General features: G+C 44.2%; 1 protein-coding gene across 2 annotated transcripts; it reads right to left on the reverse strand.

Annotated features, from left to right (window-relative positions):
- Nucleotides 1–935: 935 nt before the first annotated feature.
- Nucleotides 936–16,767, reverse strand: LOC139538860 (TBC1 domain family member 8-like). 2 transcript variants are annotated; one of them, XM_071341353.1, is made up of 20 exons: nt 16,417–16,767; nt 13,957–14,067; nt 13,687–13,805; nt 13,226–13,454; nt 12,474–12,714; nt 11,342–11,549; nt 10,718–10,903; nt 10,361–10,513; nt 9,658–9,808; nt 7,342–7,556; nt 7,135–7,252; nt 6,149–6,434; nt 5,917–6,058; nt 5,714–5,812; nt 5,521–5,589; nt 5,137–5,383; nt 4,567–4,632; nt 4,357–4,443; nt 4,163–4,257; nt 936–2,557 (listed from the first exon to the last, which is right to left on the reverse strand). In XM_071341353.1, exons 1-20 carry the CDS (start codon nt 16,541–16,543, stop codon nt 2,099–2,101), a joined length of 3,408 nt encoding a protein of 1,135 aa, XP_071197454.1. In that variant the 5' UTR covers nt 16,544–16,767; the 3' UTR covers nt 936–2,098. The 2 variants fall into 2 exon arrangements, with proteins under 2 accessions (XP_071197454.1, XP_071197453.1); XM_071341352.1 differs by having other exon boundaries at nt 4,163–4,281.

The following is a 16,767-nucleotide window of genomic DNA, read 5'->3' on the forward strand; positions in this document are numbered from 1 at the left end:
GAGTTGATCAGGCTGTTGATTGTGGCCTGTGGAATGTCCCACTCTTCAATGGCTGTGCGAAGTTGCTGGATATTTGCAGGAACTGGAACACACTGTCGATCCAGAGCATCCCAAACATGCTCAATGGGTGGCATGTCTGGTGAGTATGCAGGCCATGGAGGAACTGGGACATTTTCAGCTTCCAGGAATTGTGTACAGATCCTTTTGACATAGGGCTGTGCATTATCTTGCTGAAACATGAGGTGATGGCGGTGGATGAGTGGCATGACAATGGGCCTCAGGATCTCATCATGGTATCTCTGTATTCAAATTGCCATTGATAAAATGCAATTGTGCTCGTTGTCCATAGCTTATGCCTGTCCACACCATAACCCCACCGCCACCATGGGGCACTCCATTCACAACGTTGACATCAACAAACCGCTCGCCCACACGATGCCATACATGCTGTCTGTCCGGTACAGTTGAAACCGGGATTCATCTGTGACGAGCACTTCTCCAGTGTGCCAGTGGCCATCGAAGGTGAGCATTTGCCCACTGCAGTCGGTTACAATGACGAACTGCAGTCAGGTCAAAACCCTGGTGAGGACGAAGATGAGAATTTCCGAGACGGTTTCTGACAGTTTGTGTAGAAGTTCTTCGATTGTGCAAACCCACAGTTTCATCAGCTGTCCGTATGGCTGGACTCAAGACGGTCCCGCAGGTGAAGAAGCCGGATGTGGAGGTTCTGGGCTGGCACGGTTACACATGGTCTGCGGTTGTGAGGCCGGTTGGACATACTGCCAAATGCTCTAAAACAGAGGTGGCTTATGGTAGAGAAATTAACAAATTATCTGTCAATAGCTCTGGTGGACATTCCATTACACAATGGGCTTTTGAGGGTCTACAATCTCCTTAGTGAATCAATCTTTGAAAGACATAGAACAAGACATGGATGAGGCATATTGTTTTAATGATTTACAAACGAACCATGTTAGACTTTGTGCAGCAGACATGAAATTGATGTTAAAGAATTGATCAAAGGTCCCATTTATAATGCACCTCAAGTGAACTTCAGTGCACTAAGAAATAAAATGTAAAAATCAAAGGTGCATCAGTGAACTGGACAGTCGGGTTCTGGAATAACCCAAAACTAAATGTCATTACTGATTCTATTGGCAAAATCAAGTTCTTTGTATAGAAAACCCATTTAACAAAATCTGAGGCACAGCGGTATCATTTGTGTAGTTGGTATCTCAACTGATTTTGAGAAGGTGTGTAGGACTTTGGTCTATAGTATAATACTGGTCACTAACACTTGAATTAAGAAATATGCTTGGTAGAATAACAGGCTCATAAACAGTTATAGAACACTTAAAATAGGAATTCTTAAAGAACAAAATACATTAATTAGATCAATACAGGACAAAATATATAAGTGTACATTTACAATGTTGCACACAAAGGCATGATTCCAACGTTCCATTATTGTATGACAAACATTGCGCAGTAAATAAAGGCAAATATTTGGCAGGAAAATAACACTTGTCTGCTCTACTTGAGGTTGGAAGATGTGGTAAACAAGATCCTGCCTAGGCTGTATTACCAACCAGGCAGCCAATGTCAAATAAAATATTTGAATTTGTTCCCATTTCATAGACTGGATGAAGGAAAATGAAAACGTCTACAAATACTGAGAAATGTTAATATCCCTTTTCATGGTGTTTCATGTAGTGCATCATGTGTGGGACGTTCTCACAGTAGTATATATATATATATATGATTGACTGGTTGATACATGTAGTCTTCATTGATTATCATGCACGTCTCAGCCACCTCTGGTTTTGGTAAACCTGTTTTCAAACTGAGCGGGTGGTCCCAGAAGACGAGGCCACATTTCATCAGGATAGGAAGACCTACACATCTACAGTACTTCTCCCTCGTGCTTGACAGACCTACAACTCAATATAGGCACATATGGACTCTTGGGACCCACTCATCCTTGTAGGACGGAGGACACAGACAATTTATTGCCGACAAATCTGCCTGGCATCTAGACAAGCAACTAGATTAGAAACCCAGTATTGGGTCACATGGTCATTCTCTTGGTCATGTTAAATCAGCTGGTTCCTTGCTGAAGCATAAGCAGACCGGCCCTTTCATGGTACTGTTTCACCTTTGCTACAGCCACCTTTGCTGACAGGTCCAGTGGTTTCTCAAAGAAGTTGACCAGCTGCTGTTCTGTGAGGAGCGAGGCCAGGATCTGAGCGTAGCTGACCGTCCACTCGCTCGAGCTCTCAGACCGCTCGGAACTCTTCCTGGTCCCCTCCTGCCTCTCTCCATCTCCTTCTTTGGTGCTGAAGACAGGGTGGTCTTCTTGACTCCCCTCCCTGTGATCCTCCTCTACCTCGTCTCCGGCCCGGCCCTCGCTGCTGACCTCTGACCGGCTGCGGTGGCCGACCTCACCGATCTGCAGCACCAGGCTGGTCACTGTAGCGATGGCCTGAAAGAGCTCGTTCTCATCTGGGTTGCCATGGAACATGCTGTAGAGGGTCTTACAGAACTGGATGAACTCCCTCTGTAGAAAACAATATAAGTTTATTATACCTTTGTTGTGACTTAATGACTGTTTATTGGGTCCCTGATTGAATTCCTTCCTTATTGTACAGTGCATTCGGAAAGTATTCAGACCCTTTGACTTTTTCCACATTTTGTTACAGTGTTATTCAAAATGTTTAATTTTTATAATCCTCATCAATCTACACACATACCCCATAATGAGGTTTAAACATTTTTGCAAATGTATTACAAATAAAATGATATCACATTTACATAAGTATTTAGACCCTTTACTCAGTACTTTGTTGAAGCACCGTTGGCAGCGATTACAGCCTCAAGTATTTTTGTGTATGACGCTACAAGCTTGGCACAGCTGTATTTGGGGAGTTTCTCCCATTCTTCTCTGCAGATCCTCTCAAGCTCTGTCAGGTTGGATGGGGAGCGTCGCTGCACATCTCTTTTCAGGTCTCTCCAGAGATGTCCGATCGGATTCAAGTCCGGGCTCTGGCTGGGCCAGTCAAGGACATACAGAGACTTGTCCCGAAGCCACTTCTGTATTGTCTTGGCTGTGTGCTTTGAGGCAACAGGACAACGACCCAGTCTGAGGTTCTGAGCACTCTGGAGCAGGTTTTCGTCAAGGATCTTTCTGTACTTTTCTCCGTTCATCTTTCCCTCGATCCTAACAAGTCTCCTGCTGCTGAAGAACATCCCCGGAGCATGGTGCCAGGTTTCCTCCAGACGTGGCGCTTGGCATTCAGGCCAAAGAGTTCAATCTTGGTTTCATCAGACCAGAGAATCTTGTTTCTTTCTCATGGTCTGAGAGTCCTTTAGGTGCCTTTTGCCAAACTCCAAGCGGGCTGTCATATGCCTTTTACTGAGGAGTGGCTTCTGTCTGGCCACTCTGCCATAAAGGCTTGATTGGTGGAGTGCTGCAGAGATGGTTATCCTTCTGGAAGGTTCTCCCATCTCCACAGAGGAACTCTGGATCTCTATCAGAATGACCATCGGGTTCTTGGTCACCTCCCTGACCAAGGCCCTTCTCCCCCGATTGCTCAGTTTGGCCAGGTGGCCAGCTCTAGGAAGAGTCTTGGTGGTTTCCAACTTCTTCCATTTAAGAATGATGGCCACTGTATTCTTGGGGACCTTCAATGCTGCAGAGAGGTTTTGGTACCCTTCCCCAGATATGTGCCTCGACACAATCCTGTCTCAGAGCTGTACGGACAATTCCTTCGACTTCATGACTTGGTTTTTGCTCTGACATGCACTGTCAACTGTGGGACCTTATATAGACAGGTGTGTGCCTTTCCAAATCATGTCCAATCAATTGAATTTACCACAGGTGGACTCCAATGAAGTTGTAGAAACATCAAGGATGATCAAGGGAAACACTATGCACCTGAGCTCAATTTAGAGTCTCATAGCACAGGTTCTGAATACTTATGTAAATAATGTATGTTTAAAAAAAAAAAAAAACTAAAATGTGCAAAAAATAACTTTTTATTTTGTTATAGATTGCTGAGGGGGAAAAGATATTTCATCTATTTTAGAATAAAGCTGTAATGTACCAAAATGTGGAAAAAGTCAAGGGGTCTGTCTGAATCCTTTCCGAATGCGCTGTATGTACCTGGTTCATTAGAGGTAGCGGTTTCTCCACATTCTTCTCCTGAGCCAGGTCCTTCAACATCTGCTTCAACTGCTCCTGATAGTCTCTGATCTCCTCTTCAACATGAACACACACAGGAGCTACATCAACGTGATCATCTGAACAGGACAGAGCTAGAAACGTGAACCTGGAACACTTGACGCATGAATAGTTACCATTAGGCATCTCTATATGGAGTGGTCTGGTAGTGGACAGCAGAGGGCTCTTCAGTGGAGACGGGTCATCCTCACTCTCAGTCAGAGCTACAGGAGACAGTCGCATTACGATGAATGTTAATGGATCTCTAGTCAAAGCTAGTTGCATGTCTAGCTAAAGTACATGTCTTAAAGAGGAGTAAAACACCGTAGGAAGGCTATGTGACTCACCTGGAGGTATGTGCAAACGATACAGAAGTCTGATCTTCTCATTCAGTTCCTCACAGTATAGTGTGTCTGATGCCGAGAGAGACACAGAATTGTCACCATTACAACTGATTAACATATCCAACAGCCAGTCATTGGCTTTAAATCACAATGTGTGTCAGTTAGTGTTTATACTGTGTCTAAATGATAGAGGACCACAGAGGGAGCCCTTCAGCTCTGTGAGTTTAAGAGGTGAATTTACATATTTTCTCTACTTCAGTCAATGTACTGTACACAGCAGTGGCAGCTCCTCCTAAAAGCCTTGGCTGCATATTGATTCCCATAAAACCCTGGTGGGCTGAATTCCAGATGCCCATGAAAGCACTCATATTACACACATTATCTCTTCAGGCATACACATACTCACTCTCCCTACCTCTTTTAAACACACACACCCTCTCTTACTCACACACACACACACAATATGTAAATTAGCTATTAGCTAAATCTGGTGCAACGCAACCCTTCTCACTTCTGAGACTTGTGTTTTGTTGTACATTGTCCATGTTTCAAATAAACGTTTTAAAAAATTACCTAGCCACCCGGCAAACTTTCTGAAGGTGATGAGTAAGTCTCTGTCCTGGTCCAGCAGTGTGAAGGTCCGGTGGGCCACGGTGTCAGTGTGGAGGCCACACAGCCAGGGAACCAGTAGCACGTACAGGCTTTTGAACTGGGCCGGGTCCACTCTGTACTGCTCCACATAGGGCTGGCCTGGGTCATGGTGCTGGAGAGCCACAGTGGTGCTCCCATCACCCCAGTACAGGTTGATGAAGTGCTCTGTCTATAAGAGAAACAGACACAGATGTGTTGTTTTACAGTTGGACTATAGGTGGAGGACGTTATCATCGTGCTCTGGCAATGCCTTTCTTAGTGGTCCTGGGAAGATAAATAAAGGTGTATTGAATTGAACTGAAGTACCTTGAAGAGGTCGTAGACATCAGCCAGGTTTTCAGGGGAGAGAGAGACATCTGGGGTCACCACCCTGAGCTACACACAGAGAGATGGGAAGGGTCAAGCAGTTTGGAGAGGAAAAGTGTAAGATTTCAACCTTTGGTCATTGTGTATTTCATGCATGCGTGTGACTGTTTGAGATGTGATATGAAAGACCCACTGCGTTCTCCTTGGTGATGTCCTCGTGTGCTTGGAGAACCTGGATCCGGTGTCTGCATCGCAACCGCTCTATCTGTCTCACCGTCAGGTCTCCAAATTTCTGACAAAACAGGACAGGGACACACAACGAGAACAAACATCAGTGCAACATTTTTCACAACTACCCTCTGGTGGTGTGGAGGGAGTATTGCAGTGCTGTCTTACCTCATAGGAGTCAATGATGAGGTCAGTGATCAGGGTGTGTAGTTCTACAGTCGTACTGCCCTCCTCCTCCCCCCTCGGAGACGAGGGAGGGTGAGCGGCAGGTGGAGACAGATTCTCATCGTACTTCACGTGGTCCAGAAAGCTGCAGGCAGAGAAGTTTTGTGTGAGAATGTAGACTATGCTCAGATGTGAACTGTGTGTAGACATGCATGCATTCCTCCATATGCATTACCCAGTGAGGATCATGAGGGCCTGGCCGTCATCTGCACTAGCACACAGCGCCGCAGCGTTCGCATCCAGCACAGCTAGCCCTAGCTGGAAGATGGCTTTGATGCCGTGGAAGAAGAAGCAGTCTACCACACAGACGGCACTGCGGAAGGGAAGCACACTGAGGAAGAGGGTGAGGAACCAGGACAGGGAGAGGGAAGAGAGGGGGGAGAGGCCGGGAATGTGCTCGGCCAGCTCGGGAAGACGCTCCTGGATCAGCTCTTCAAACACTGACTGGTCCACCTGAGCACCTGCAAACACAAGTGAAAATCTACATTAATATAGATAAACTCATGAACGTACACCTCTATAGAAGTACAGAACATCCTTTATCATCCCATAGAGGGAAATGAATGGTCTCGTGGATGTATGCTCTATACACGTGTATACTCATGATGTCTTGACTTCCACACATGCGTGTGAGAATGACATGTTCTCATTGTGCAATATCCCAGATAAGTGATCTTTTAAGACTTTATTTGAACCAGGAAGCCACATGGAGATGAAAAATCTATTTTCTAAGGAGAATAAGTAAACAACTGCAATTTCAAAGCAGAACAGGCCAGAAGAGGAAATGACTTTGAATGCATTTCATATGCGCCAGAAATAAATAGTGGCACAAAGCACAGGAAATTAGCTTGTGTTTACGCTTCACGCTGGCTAAAGAAAGCCTTGAGTTATTGTTGGCTCTGTTGCAGTCAGGGCAGAAAAACAGCCCTGACGGAGAAAAAAACTCACATTCAAATCATCTAAACACCAGACCGGCTACTAATAGACCTACTAATGTTTGATCTGCTATGGTTTTGATAGCTTTATTTTTAGTACTTCATCTAATGTACAGTACTAGCTATAATGTCAGTAAAAGTGGAAGTAGATGAACCATCGCTGTAGTAATAGCAATGTAGTAACAATAGTAGTGGTAAACCTATGCAGGTCAGTTTGACCTCTCACCTATGACTCTGCGGTTGAAATAGTCAGGCAGCATTCTCTCACACACAGCCACCAGCAGCCAGAAGGCCTCCTCCTCTTTAGTGTACAGCAGCAGCACAGATGCCAGGATATTCATTGACTAGGAAGAATGACAGGCAGTCAGTTATACTCTACCTGCACTGTATACACATTGTGACATAGGTTACTGTATGGTAGTGGATACCTTACCTGGCAGTAGCCAATCTTGGGGTTGCGGTGGGCATATGCGGTGAGGACGCGGCGTAGGGCAGCGATGCCCGTGACGTTCTGGAAGGCGGGGTGGTCGGGCAGCGAGCGGTGCAGATCTCTCTCGATCTCTTCCGTGGCCAGGCTGCTGTGCCCTATAGACTCCGTCACCAGCCCCGAGTAGTAGTCTGGGTGGGATGCCAACTCTGACGATGAGTCTGTGTTTCCAGGGGGAATGGTGTTGGTGTTACACAGCAACAGCATATAAGCACTTACATGTACATAAAGGCCTGGTTGGAAACATCCCCTAGGCCCTAACCCTTCTCTTTCGTTCCTACCCGTAAGTGTTTGCAGATCTGAAAGGAATGGATAAGTTACCTATCTGGTTCCTTCAGACCTGGAAACACCAAAAAGATAGGGGTTACTTTGGGACAAGGCTTGTTTGGAGCTCTTTACCCTTTGTTGACTGCCCCTGGAGGATGTGATGCATTTAGAACATTGATAGGGAGTAAACAGGTGACTGGGGATAGTTTGATATGGGGGCAAAGAAAACAGTCTGTTCAGGTCCATCACAGTGGAGTCGAGCCAGTCTGCTGCCAGTCTGTTTCTGGTGCAGTCTGTGCAGTGTGTTCACACAGGCCTAATTGCTTGTTTTCATTGGCGATGAGGTCACAAGCTATTTGTATGCCCACTAAATCCTGCTGATCTGGATTTCACTGCTTGCCTGGTTAAAGCCCCTCCCCAAACTCTAAGATAAAATGGCACATACCATAAATGCTAGGCATTGTACATAGGAACGGAACTGAAAGTAGGCAGTCGAGCAGAACAGTACTCGCTCTCCCTCTTTTGAGGATATACAGATATCTACCCTAAAGATAACCCCGCCCTTAAATAGAGTACCAGTCAAAAGTTTGGATACACCTACTCATTCAAGGGTTTTTCTTTATTTTTACTACTTTCTACATTGTAGAATAATAGTGAAGACATCAAAACTATGAAATAACACATATGGAATCATGTAGTAACCAAAAACAGTATTTAAAAAAAATCTAAATATATTTTATATTTGACATACTTCAAAGTAGCCACCCTTTGCCTTCATGACAACTTTGGACACTTTTCGCATTCTCCCAACCAGCTTCGTGAGATAGTCACCAGGATTGCATTTCAATTAACAGGTGTGTCCATCACTACTTTAAGATATGAAGGTCAGTCAATTTGGAAAATTTCAAGAACTTTGAAAGTTTCTTCAAGTGCAGTCGCAAAAACCATCAAGCGCCATGATGAAACTGGCTCTCATGAGGACCGCCACAGGAAAGGAAGACCCAGAGTTACCTCTGCTGCAAAAGTTCATTAGAGTTAACTACCTCAGATTGCAGCCCAAATAAATGCTTCACATAGTTCAAGTAAGAGACAAATCTGAACATCAACTGTTCAGAGGAGACTGTGTGAATCAGGCCTTCATGGTTGAATTGCTGCAAGGAAACCACTACTAAAGGACTCCAATAAGAAGAAGTTAATTGTTTTGGCCAAGAAACACGAGCAATGGACATTAGACCGGTTCCAACCGTCGTGTCTTTGTGAGACACAGAGTAGGTGAATGGATGATCTCCGCATGTGTGGTTCCCACCGTGAAGCATGGAGGAGGAGGTGTGATGGTGTGGGGGTGCTTTGTTGGTGACACTGTCTGTGATTTACTTAAAGTTCAAGGCACACTTAACCAGCCTGGCTAACACAGCATTCTGCAGCGACACGCCATCCCATCTGGTTTGCGCTTAGTGGGACTATCATTTGTTTTTCAACAGGACAATGACCCAAAACACACCTCCAGGCTGTGTAAGGGCTATTTGACCAAGGAGAGTGATGAAGTGCTGCATCAGATGACCTGGCCTCCACAATCACTCGACCTTAACCCAATTGAGATGGTTTGGGATGAGTTGGACCGGAGAGTGAAGCAGCCAACAAGTGCTCAGCATATATGAGAACTCCTTCAAGACTGTTGGAAAAGCATTCCAGGTGAAGCTGGTTGAGAGAATGCCAAGAGTGTGCAAAGCTGTCATCAAGGCAAAGGGTGGCTACTTTGAAGAATCTCAAATATAAAATATATTTTGATTTGTTTCAAACTTTTTTGGTTACTACATGATTCCATATGTGTTATTTCATAGTTTTGATGTCTTCACTATAAATTCTACAATGTAGAAAATAGTACAAATAAAGAAAAACCCTTGAATGAGTAGGTGTGTCCAAACTTTTGACTGGTACTGTATATTTGACCTGTTGTTATAGCAACCAATGACCTCAGACTCCTCCACCGCTCACCAGAGAAGGTCATCCATAGCTCTCCCCGTAGCGACTCTGGTATTCCCATGGCAACCAGCTTCTGGATCTTCTCTGTGCGGAACATGTGGACACCTCGACCATACGCAGAGAAATGGTCATCCCACAGACGCTCTTTCACCTGCTCCATGGTCTACAGGACACACACACACACACAGGACACACACACACAGGACACACACACCCTTGAGCAAACCGAGTATTGTAGTACTGTAAGCACATTCTCAGCAATAGCCTTGGGAGGTAAAGTTACCCAGTGTGCCAGTCAGGGGGAGAACAGGGATCAATACATGTTTAAATAATGAAAGAGGTGTAACAGAATCACAACCTCATCCCAGAACTACCACTATATCACATATACCATACCCTGGTTACCAGTCTGTTTCTAATAGGCTTGATGTTTAGTTGCCACTTTTGGTTAAAGCAACTCCTTTGTTGTTGTCATGCTAAACATTTAGAATTCTAATTCAGCCTAATAAATATTTAGCATGACAAGAACAAAGGAGTTGCTTAAAACAGAAACAGGCAACCAATGTTAAATGTCAAGCCTAGACACATTGGCCAATGTGGCACTCTTATCCCTGCAGCCACCATTATTATGGTATCTGCTATGTAAACATCATAATAAAGGAGGCTCCGGCCATATCAGGGTTATGGCCGACGGTGCACTAGTTTCCATACTCACAGCCGTGCTATTGTTGCAGTCAGGTTGAGAGTGGTGGTAGTATGCCATCAGAGCCTCTGTGTTCACTGTGTGACGTAGTGGTCTCTCCTCGATCTCCTCCCCATCACAGTACATGGTGTCATAGTAGAAGGTATAGTAGGGAGACGAGGACGTCTGGAGCACCCAAACACCAGAATTAGTCAAATATACACAATGAATGACTAACTTGTGTGTAAAAATACTAGCAGTAATCATATTTGTCCTTGCAGTGCAGTTGCATTCTGCTTCTTGGACTAGGCCTGTTGGGCATCACCATGAGATGTGATGTGTGTAATTGACAACAGGCATTTATGGGCTGGTAGTGTTGCTGTAGCATACCAGAGATTTCTTGCTGTGGAACATGGAGTGTTTCCACTGCAGGGCTCTGAGCCGTGACATCAGACTGTCCACCAGGCTGTCTCTGTCCTGCAGCTCGATCAGCTGGAAGGCCTTCTTACTCCTCACACTGACGATCACTGGGTTGGGCAGCAGGCTGGTGCTCTCAGCCTTCTCTATGGAGATCACCTGGCAGCACAGGAAGAGACAGAGGTAAAAGGTCAAGAGCCAAGGAAATGTTGGTAGTATGCTTCTACACCTGCATTGCTTGCTGTTTGGGGTTTTAGGCTGGGTTTCTGTACAGCACTTTGATATATCAGCTGATGTACGAAGGGCTATATAAATAAATTTCATTTGATTTAGTATGGTACAGTAAGGAAAAATATGATATGGTAAAATGGTATTAACACAGTAATAAACTTTGAATAACTTGTTTATGTATGCAAGAGCCATACATCTCTATACACGACTCTGGTGTATAGCAACTAATGTAGTTAACCATGGTAAAGCTTAAGGCTAAAGGTGTAAGCTCTAACACTTCCAACAACACTTATACACTGTAAACAGTGGTAAGCCAGCATTAAAGTTTAACCAGCAGAGTCAACTGCAGTATGATACGATGGATACCTCTGAAAGGGGGATGAGCAGGCTGCAGTGGCCCTCCTCTCGACTGGCGAAGCATAGGTAGCTGTCGGTGGTGTAGAGCGTTCCGGCTGTGTGGCAGCGGGCATGGGGCGTCCACACTGAACACAGAGCCACCTCCTGGAGACACTCGGCCCGCGGTAGCCGGAAAAGAGCCAGGACGTACGCCCTCAATGCCTGCTCCTCCAGAACCCTGAGGGGAAAGTGTGACAGTCATAGAAAGTTACTTAGCTGACAGGGGGACGAGTTAGACTGACACAGACAGAGATCTGTTCTGTAGAAAATGAGTGACAGTTAGGAATTCTCCTCCAGGATAGAGAGAGAGTAAAAGACGGACTGAGTGTGAATCCTCATGGCCTCGTTACCTTTAGTGACTCAGACATTTCTGACTGACAGCTATGATAAGGAAAACTTATAAAGAATCCAGATACACTCAGATACAGGCAGACTATTTTGGTCACTGTAATTTAGGTCAGATCATTTTTCACTTCCTGTTATGGTGATGAGGAATTTACACTATGCTGAATGATGGAGGAGGGACAAAAATATCACCCACTTGGCAAGAGTTGCATGTGAGGAAGTTACCAAATAAATAATACAACTAAACAGTCTGTTACATCCATAGAGATATATAACTGAATGCTTTAGCTCAGCTCTAAAGTACAATTTTACCACTGAAAACTGTCATTTTACACACAAAACCTGAAATTTAAAATGTTATGGTGAATGTACTACAGGTGGAACTAAAACACACACATTCAGTCACACTATGATGCAAGGTTATGGAGAGGATGGTCGGAAACTAGAGGGAAGTAAATTAGTCAAGATATCAGGGATTTTCAGGAAGTGCTTGATGAGGTTCCTTTTGACCAAAGCAGATAACAATGAGACAAACTTATTAAACTACTGTTTATCAAACTATTTAATCAGGAAAGCAACCGATCAATCAGATTGCTGACACCAATCCAATCCTCTCAGAACTGTGAGGCAAGTCAACAAAGAACAGATAATATGAATCTGAACAAACCAAATGACACACCCACAAAAAATCCCCTGCCCTCCTTTACACTACAATACGCTACAACTTCATCTAACTTATTCTGCGTTGCCCCCTGACCTCTTGGTGATGTTGGAGGACTGCTGGAGGACTTGTTCCAGTTCCAGACCTCCACTGTCCAGCAGGCGTCGCAGTGCGATGTCAGCCAGCTGACCCATGACCCCGAACGCCTCGTCCAGGCTCAGGAACATAGAGAAGTCCCGCTGGCGCCGCCGCGTTGTCACACGCACCATGTCCGTCATAAGGCCAGTGGAGACCCGCTCCAGCCTCGTCACCTCCACCCACGGGATCACAAACTTCACTGAGGGAGAGAGAAGTGGTCAAAGGTCAGGGGTTAGGTTTAGAAGACACTGAACACTGAAGAGATTTCAATGGTTAAAGAGATTGAACAGGATCTTCAGCACTTAAAAATTTGTAAGATATTGTACAAGTTGGAATTCGTAACAGATAATACCCTTTTTTTTTTGTAGGACGTTACATATCATATGAAATGGATGACATTGTACACAATTATGCAACATTTTTAGGGACACGTTTTTTCTCGAGGGCTACTTTCAAAACTACTGGCTGAAGTTATACAAAACCTCTGCAGCATCACTTTAACTGAAAAGGCACAATGTTTACTGTGGAAGGTATGTCACAGTTCACAAGACATATAAAGGGCTTGTCATCTTTACAACTGGAAAACAGAGGATGGAGTTTCTAATTAACAGACACAACCAGTTCAGACTAGTTCACAACCAGTTCACAACCAGTAAGACTGGGGGCTATTCTGTGTGCTAATTAAAGGGGGAGAATTTAAGGGGATGGACCTTCCTTTCCCAGCAGGAAGGAGTAGAAGGCCATGTGGTTGATGCTGAGGTAGAGCCAGCCATGCCGGGGGACACGCCCCTTCCAGCAGCAGCAGGAGTAGGTGGTGACCAGCTTCTCTGAGGAGGGCAGGCCGAAACGCAGCTCAAACTTCAGCAGTACCTCCCGGAACTTCTCTGGGTCCTCCTCTTGAGCCGCCTGCTTCCCCCTCACCTCCTCTGCTATCAGACCCTGGGGGAGAAAGAGAAATTAATGGGCAATGAGAGAAAGAAAAAGAGGAAGAGAAACAAAAATGCAAAACAGGGTTTGAGCGCAAGATACACAGAAATAGAAAAGAAAGTCAAGAAGAGACAACATTTGAGAGTCAGATTAAGTTGAACACAGTGGTTTTTGATAGTAGGCCTACATAGTATTTACAGAGTATCACAGGTCTATAGTTAATCTTATTCTAATAGTACAGTACCTTGACTTTCCCTTTGACGAAGCTGGCGACATCCTCCTTGTTCTCAAACACTGAGAGAGAGTGGAGTAGGTTCTGGACCAGCCAGTCCCAATGCCTGTTCATGTCCTCGACAGCAGCACCTGTATAACAACAGACACACACGCACACACACACACAGAGAAATAGATACACAGAGAGAGAGCCAGAGAAAGAGAGTAGAAGCTGGGACCTACCGACCGACAAATATGAGAATCGGCGAGAGGAAAAGGAGAGACATTTCTCAGAGCTTACCACAAGCTATAGTCCAGCTGACCTGTGACCCAGGCACCTGTAGCAGGATACGGAATGGTGTGACCCGGGCGTTGGAGTCCAGGACTGTGTCCAGAGCTCCCACCAGAAGACCTGGACAGACCAAAGCAGTCAGACACAGAAAGAGACCAGAAATTACTGAGAAATACCATCTGACAACACACACATATCAATGAGCTCATTGACACATGGGAGAGAGGCAACATTATACCAACCCATATGAACGGTTATATCATATATTTTCATATGGTAAGACAATTGTACTAAGCTCATAAGGCATTTTCTACAATAATCAATGGTTATCATTAGTTGAACAGCAGGAAGTTTTACAGATTGTGCCTTTAAGCAGATGGGGCACAACGGCACCTATTACACATAACGCCAGAAAGCTAAAGGCATTATCATGTGTATAACAGACTCAGATATTCCAGTGAGCACTGGATTCCAGCCTTGATGCATTACAAAATAGATTGGACATAAACTGGTACCACTAATGGTCACTAACAGTCTCATAATGGCCACATTATGTGAGAACATAACATAGAACATAAAAGCTATTAAGAGGTTCAACATAAGTATTGTTCTTCTCTGTTTGTCACTACATTGGTCCACTAGAATCATAGGGTAACAGTATTAGAATCGAGACCCCCTCCCTCTCCACAAATCCTCCACATCTGAAGCCCCAAAGCCATGGCATAAAAACTACAAACTTAAGAGAGTCCCTAACATCCCAAACTCATTTGTATTTATTAGGTGTTGAGACCCCACCAGTCATCACCTTAAAGGAACCAGATACACTCTCTAATATCCTGAGGTACCATAACAGAACCTAGACTCATCATCATAGTATCTCTTTAACTCCACCGCTAATCAGGATCATGATTTTCCACTGAGGCCAAAGCCACCAAACACTAGTTCCTCTTGTCTAGTTTTAATTCTGTCTTTCCTTTGCTAAGCACAGCCATTTTCAACAGAATGGAGCACTTAGGGAGAGCTGGGAAAAACAGTCCCATCAAAGTGCAGCTAACAGTCAGCTGCAGCACATGGCCTCAACTACAATAAAACATTAAGTTTGCAAGAACAGTCTGTTAATGATTTGGCAAATCAAATATGTAATAAGCACACAGCAGGCAAGACAAGGCATTAGGCTTACTACTTTCATTAGGCTACAGTCTGGTCGCTGTGAGATCACTATCTAGTGTTTGGCATTCCCACCCCCACCCAACCGCTCCGCCACAAAAGAGGAGAGGGATGGAAGACAAACTGAACACCAGACAAATAACTCTCTCCTGGAGCACTGCCCATCCCAGACCACACCACAACTATTAAGCTCTGCCTGTCTGCCGCTCTAAACCATTGTACCCTGGCAACACAAACCTATTTGTCACCTAACCGCTTACTTCACAGTGCTTACATTGGAAAATGTAAGCACTGTAAATCATGTATTTTGTTCGGCTTATATTGTTCACTGAGTTTGTAAGGCTGTGGACAATGGACATGTACAGTGTGCTCAGAGGTCGGGAGAAAGGAAACCTTAAATGTCCCTCACAGGAAAGTGTTCTTTGTGAAATAGGAAGCAGAAGTTATTTTAGCTAGTGACAGAGTACTAGACGTTGCAGATGTTTCAGTGTTGCTCAATACCCTTTTTATGTTTTATCTTAATCAAATCATGGATACATTTTTTCCCAATTGATATTGTACTTGTTCTTCTCTTCCCATAACAAAACTAGGGTGTGGTTTTGTAAGAGCCAAAAACTAGGGCTTCTTCTGACCTTTCAACCCACAGATTTACTTTGGAAACCATGGCAACAAACAAATACTCTAAACTCTTGCCAGGAAATGTTATATTGTTTTTATGAGATGATACTCCCTATCCTCTCCTGTGCCTGATGTATACAGTTCTATCTTAAAGTGAAAATCCCAATGAAGATTACACAAAAACAAGACCAGGTGACACCTTATCATGGTCCATCATCAGACAAAAACTGTATGGAATTGTAAAGAATCTATGAAGACCTGAAAGAAAATACACAGTCCAAAAAACAAGTGATATGTTAACAAGTTGCCTGTTATTGCTCCAAGGCTTCATGTCACATATTATTTTAAGTTGCAAAGAAAACATTGTTTTGATAATCCCAAATATGGGGAAAACACGTGTTTCCAAGCTTTGCAAAAAACGGATCCTACACTGTAGCCAAGGCTATGGCAATGCAATTCAACCAAGAATTGTCTTTCGAGATTATGCTCCCAGCAAAACAATGTCGCAAATAGCTGCGATTCAACCAATATTTTTTTGGTTGAATCGCAGCTATTTGCAACATTGTTTATAAATGAGTTGTTACTAAGTGTTGGACTGGTGTGTCCAAGTGGTAATATAGGCTACTAAAGCTGCTGAAATCATACGAAAGACAGTGAGATGAATGGGAGTAGCTGGCGTATTACCTGTAAATTTTCCCCCTGAATCCCCATGTCCTCTTCTGCGCTGCAAAATGAAGAAATCGTTAGATCTTTCGGTAACCCAAAGCTTCAGCGCGTTTTTCAGCAAAACTTCCTCTGGAGTCAACCACATTCTTTCAAAGGAAGAGATTGAAAAAAAGAATGGAACGAAAACAAAATAACGCAGATTGTCGTTGATGTTGATAGCATGCACACTTCTTCATTAGTTCCAAGCGCATTAGAAAAATAAAAGATTTTCAGAATCATCCGTAACTGATCTCAAGCGCTGCCCGAAAACGCAAGCGACTTCTGTTGATATTTTCTCTCACCCACCCGATCGCAACTATACAAGTACTC

Source organism: Salvelinus alpinus, chromosome 14, assembly GCF_045679555.1.
Source record: "Salvelinus alpinus chromosome 14, SLU_Salpinus.1, whole genome shotgun sequence".
In the NCBI taxonomy this organism is placed as follows: domain Eukaryota; kingdom Metazoa; phylum Chordata; class Actinopteri; order Salmoniformes; family Salmonidae; genus Salvelinus; species Salvelinus alpinus.

What these genes read in the sequence shown, in the direction of transcription:
- LOC139538860 (XM_071341352.1), bottom strand. Translation starts at nt 16,543, where the DNA reads ATGTGGTTGACTCCAGAGGAAGTTTTGCTGAAAAACGCGCTGAAGCTT. An exon ending in TCCACAGCAAGAAATCTCTG is followed by an intron (nt 10,514 to 10,717) that starts GTATGCTACAGC and finishes TGGGTGCTCCAG; the next exon opens with ACGTCCTCGTCTCCCTACTA. An exon ending in ACTGCAACAATAGCACGGCT is followed by an intron (nt 9,809 to 10,360) that starts GTGAGTATGGAA and finishes TGTGTCCTGTAG; the next exon opens with ACCATGGAGCAGGTGAAAGA.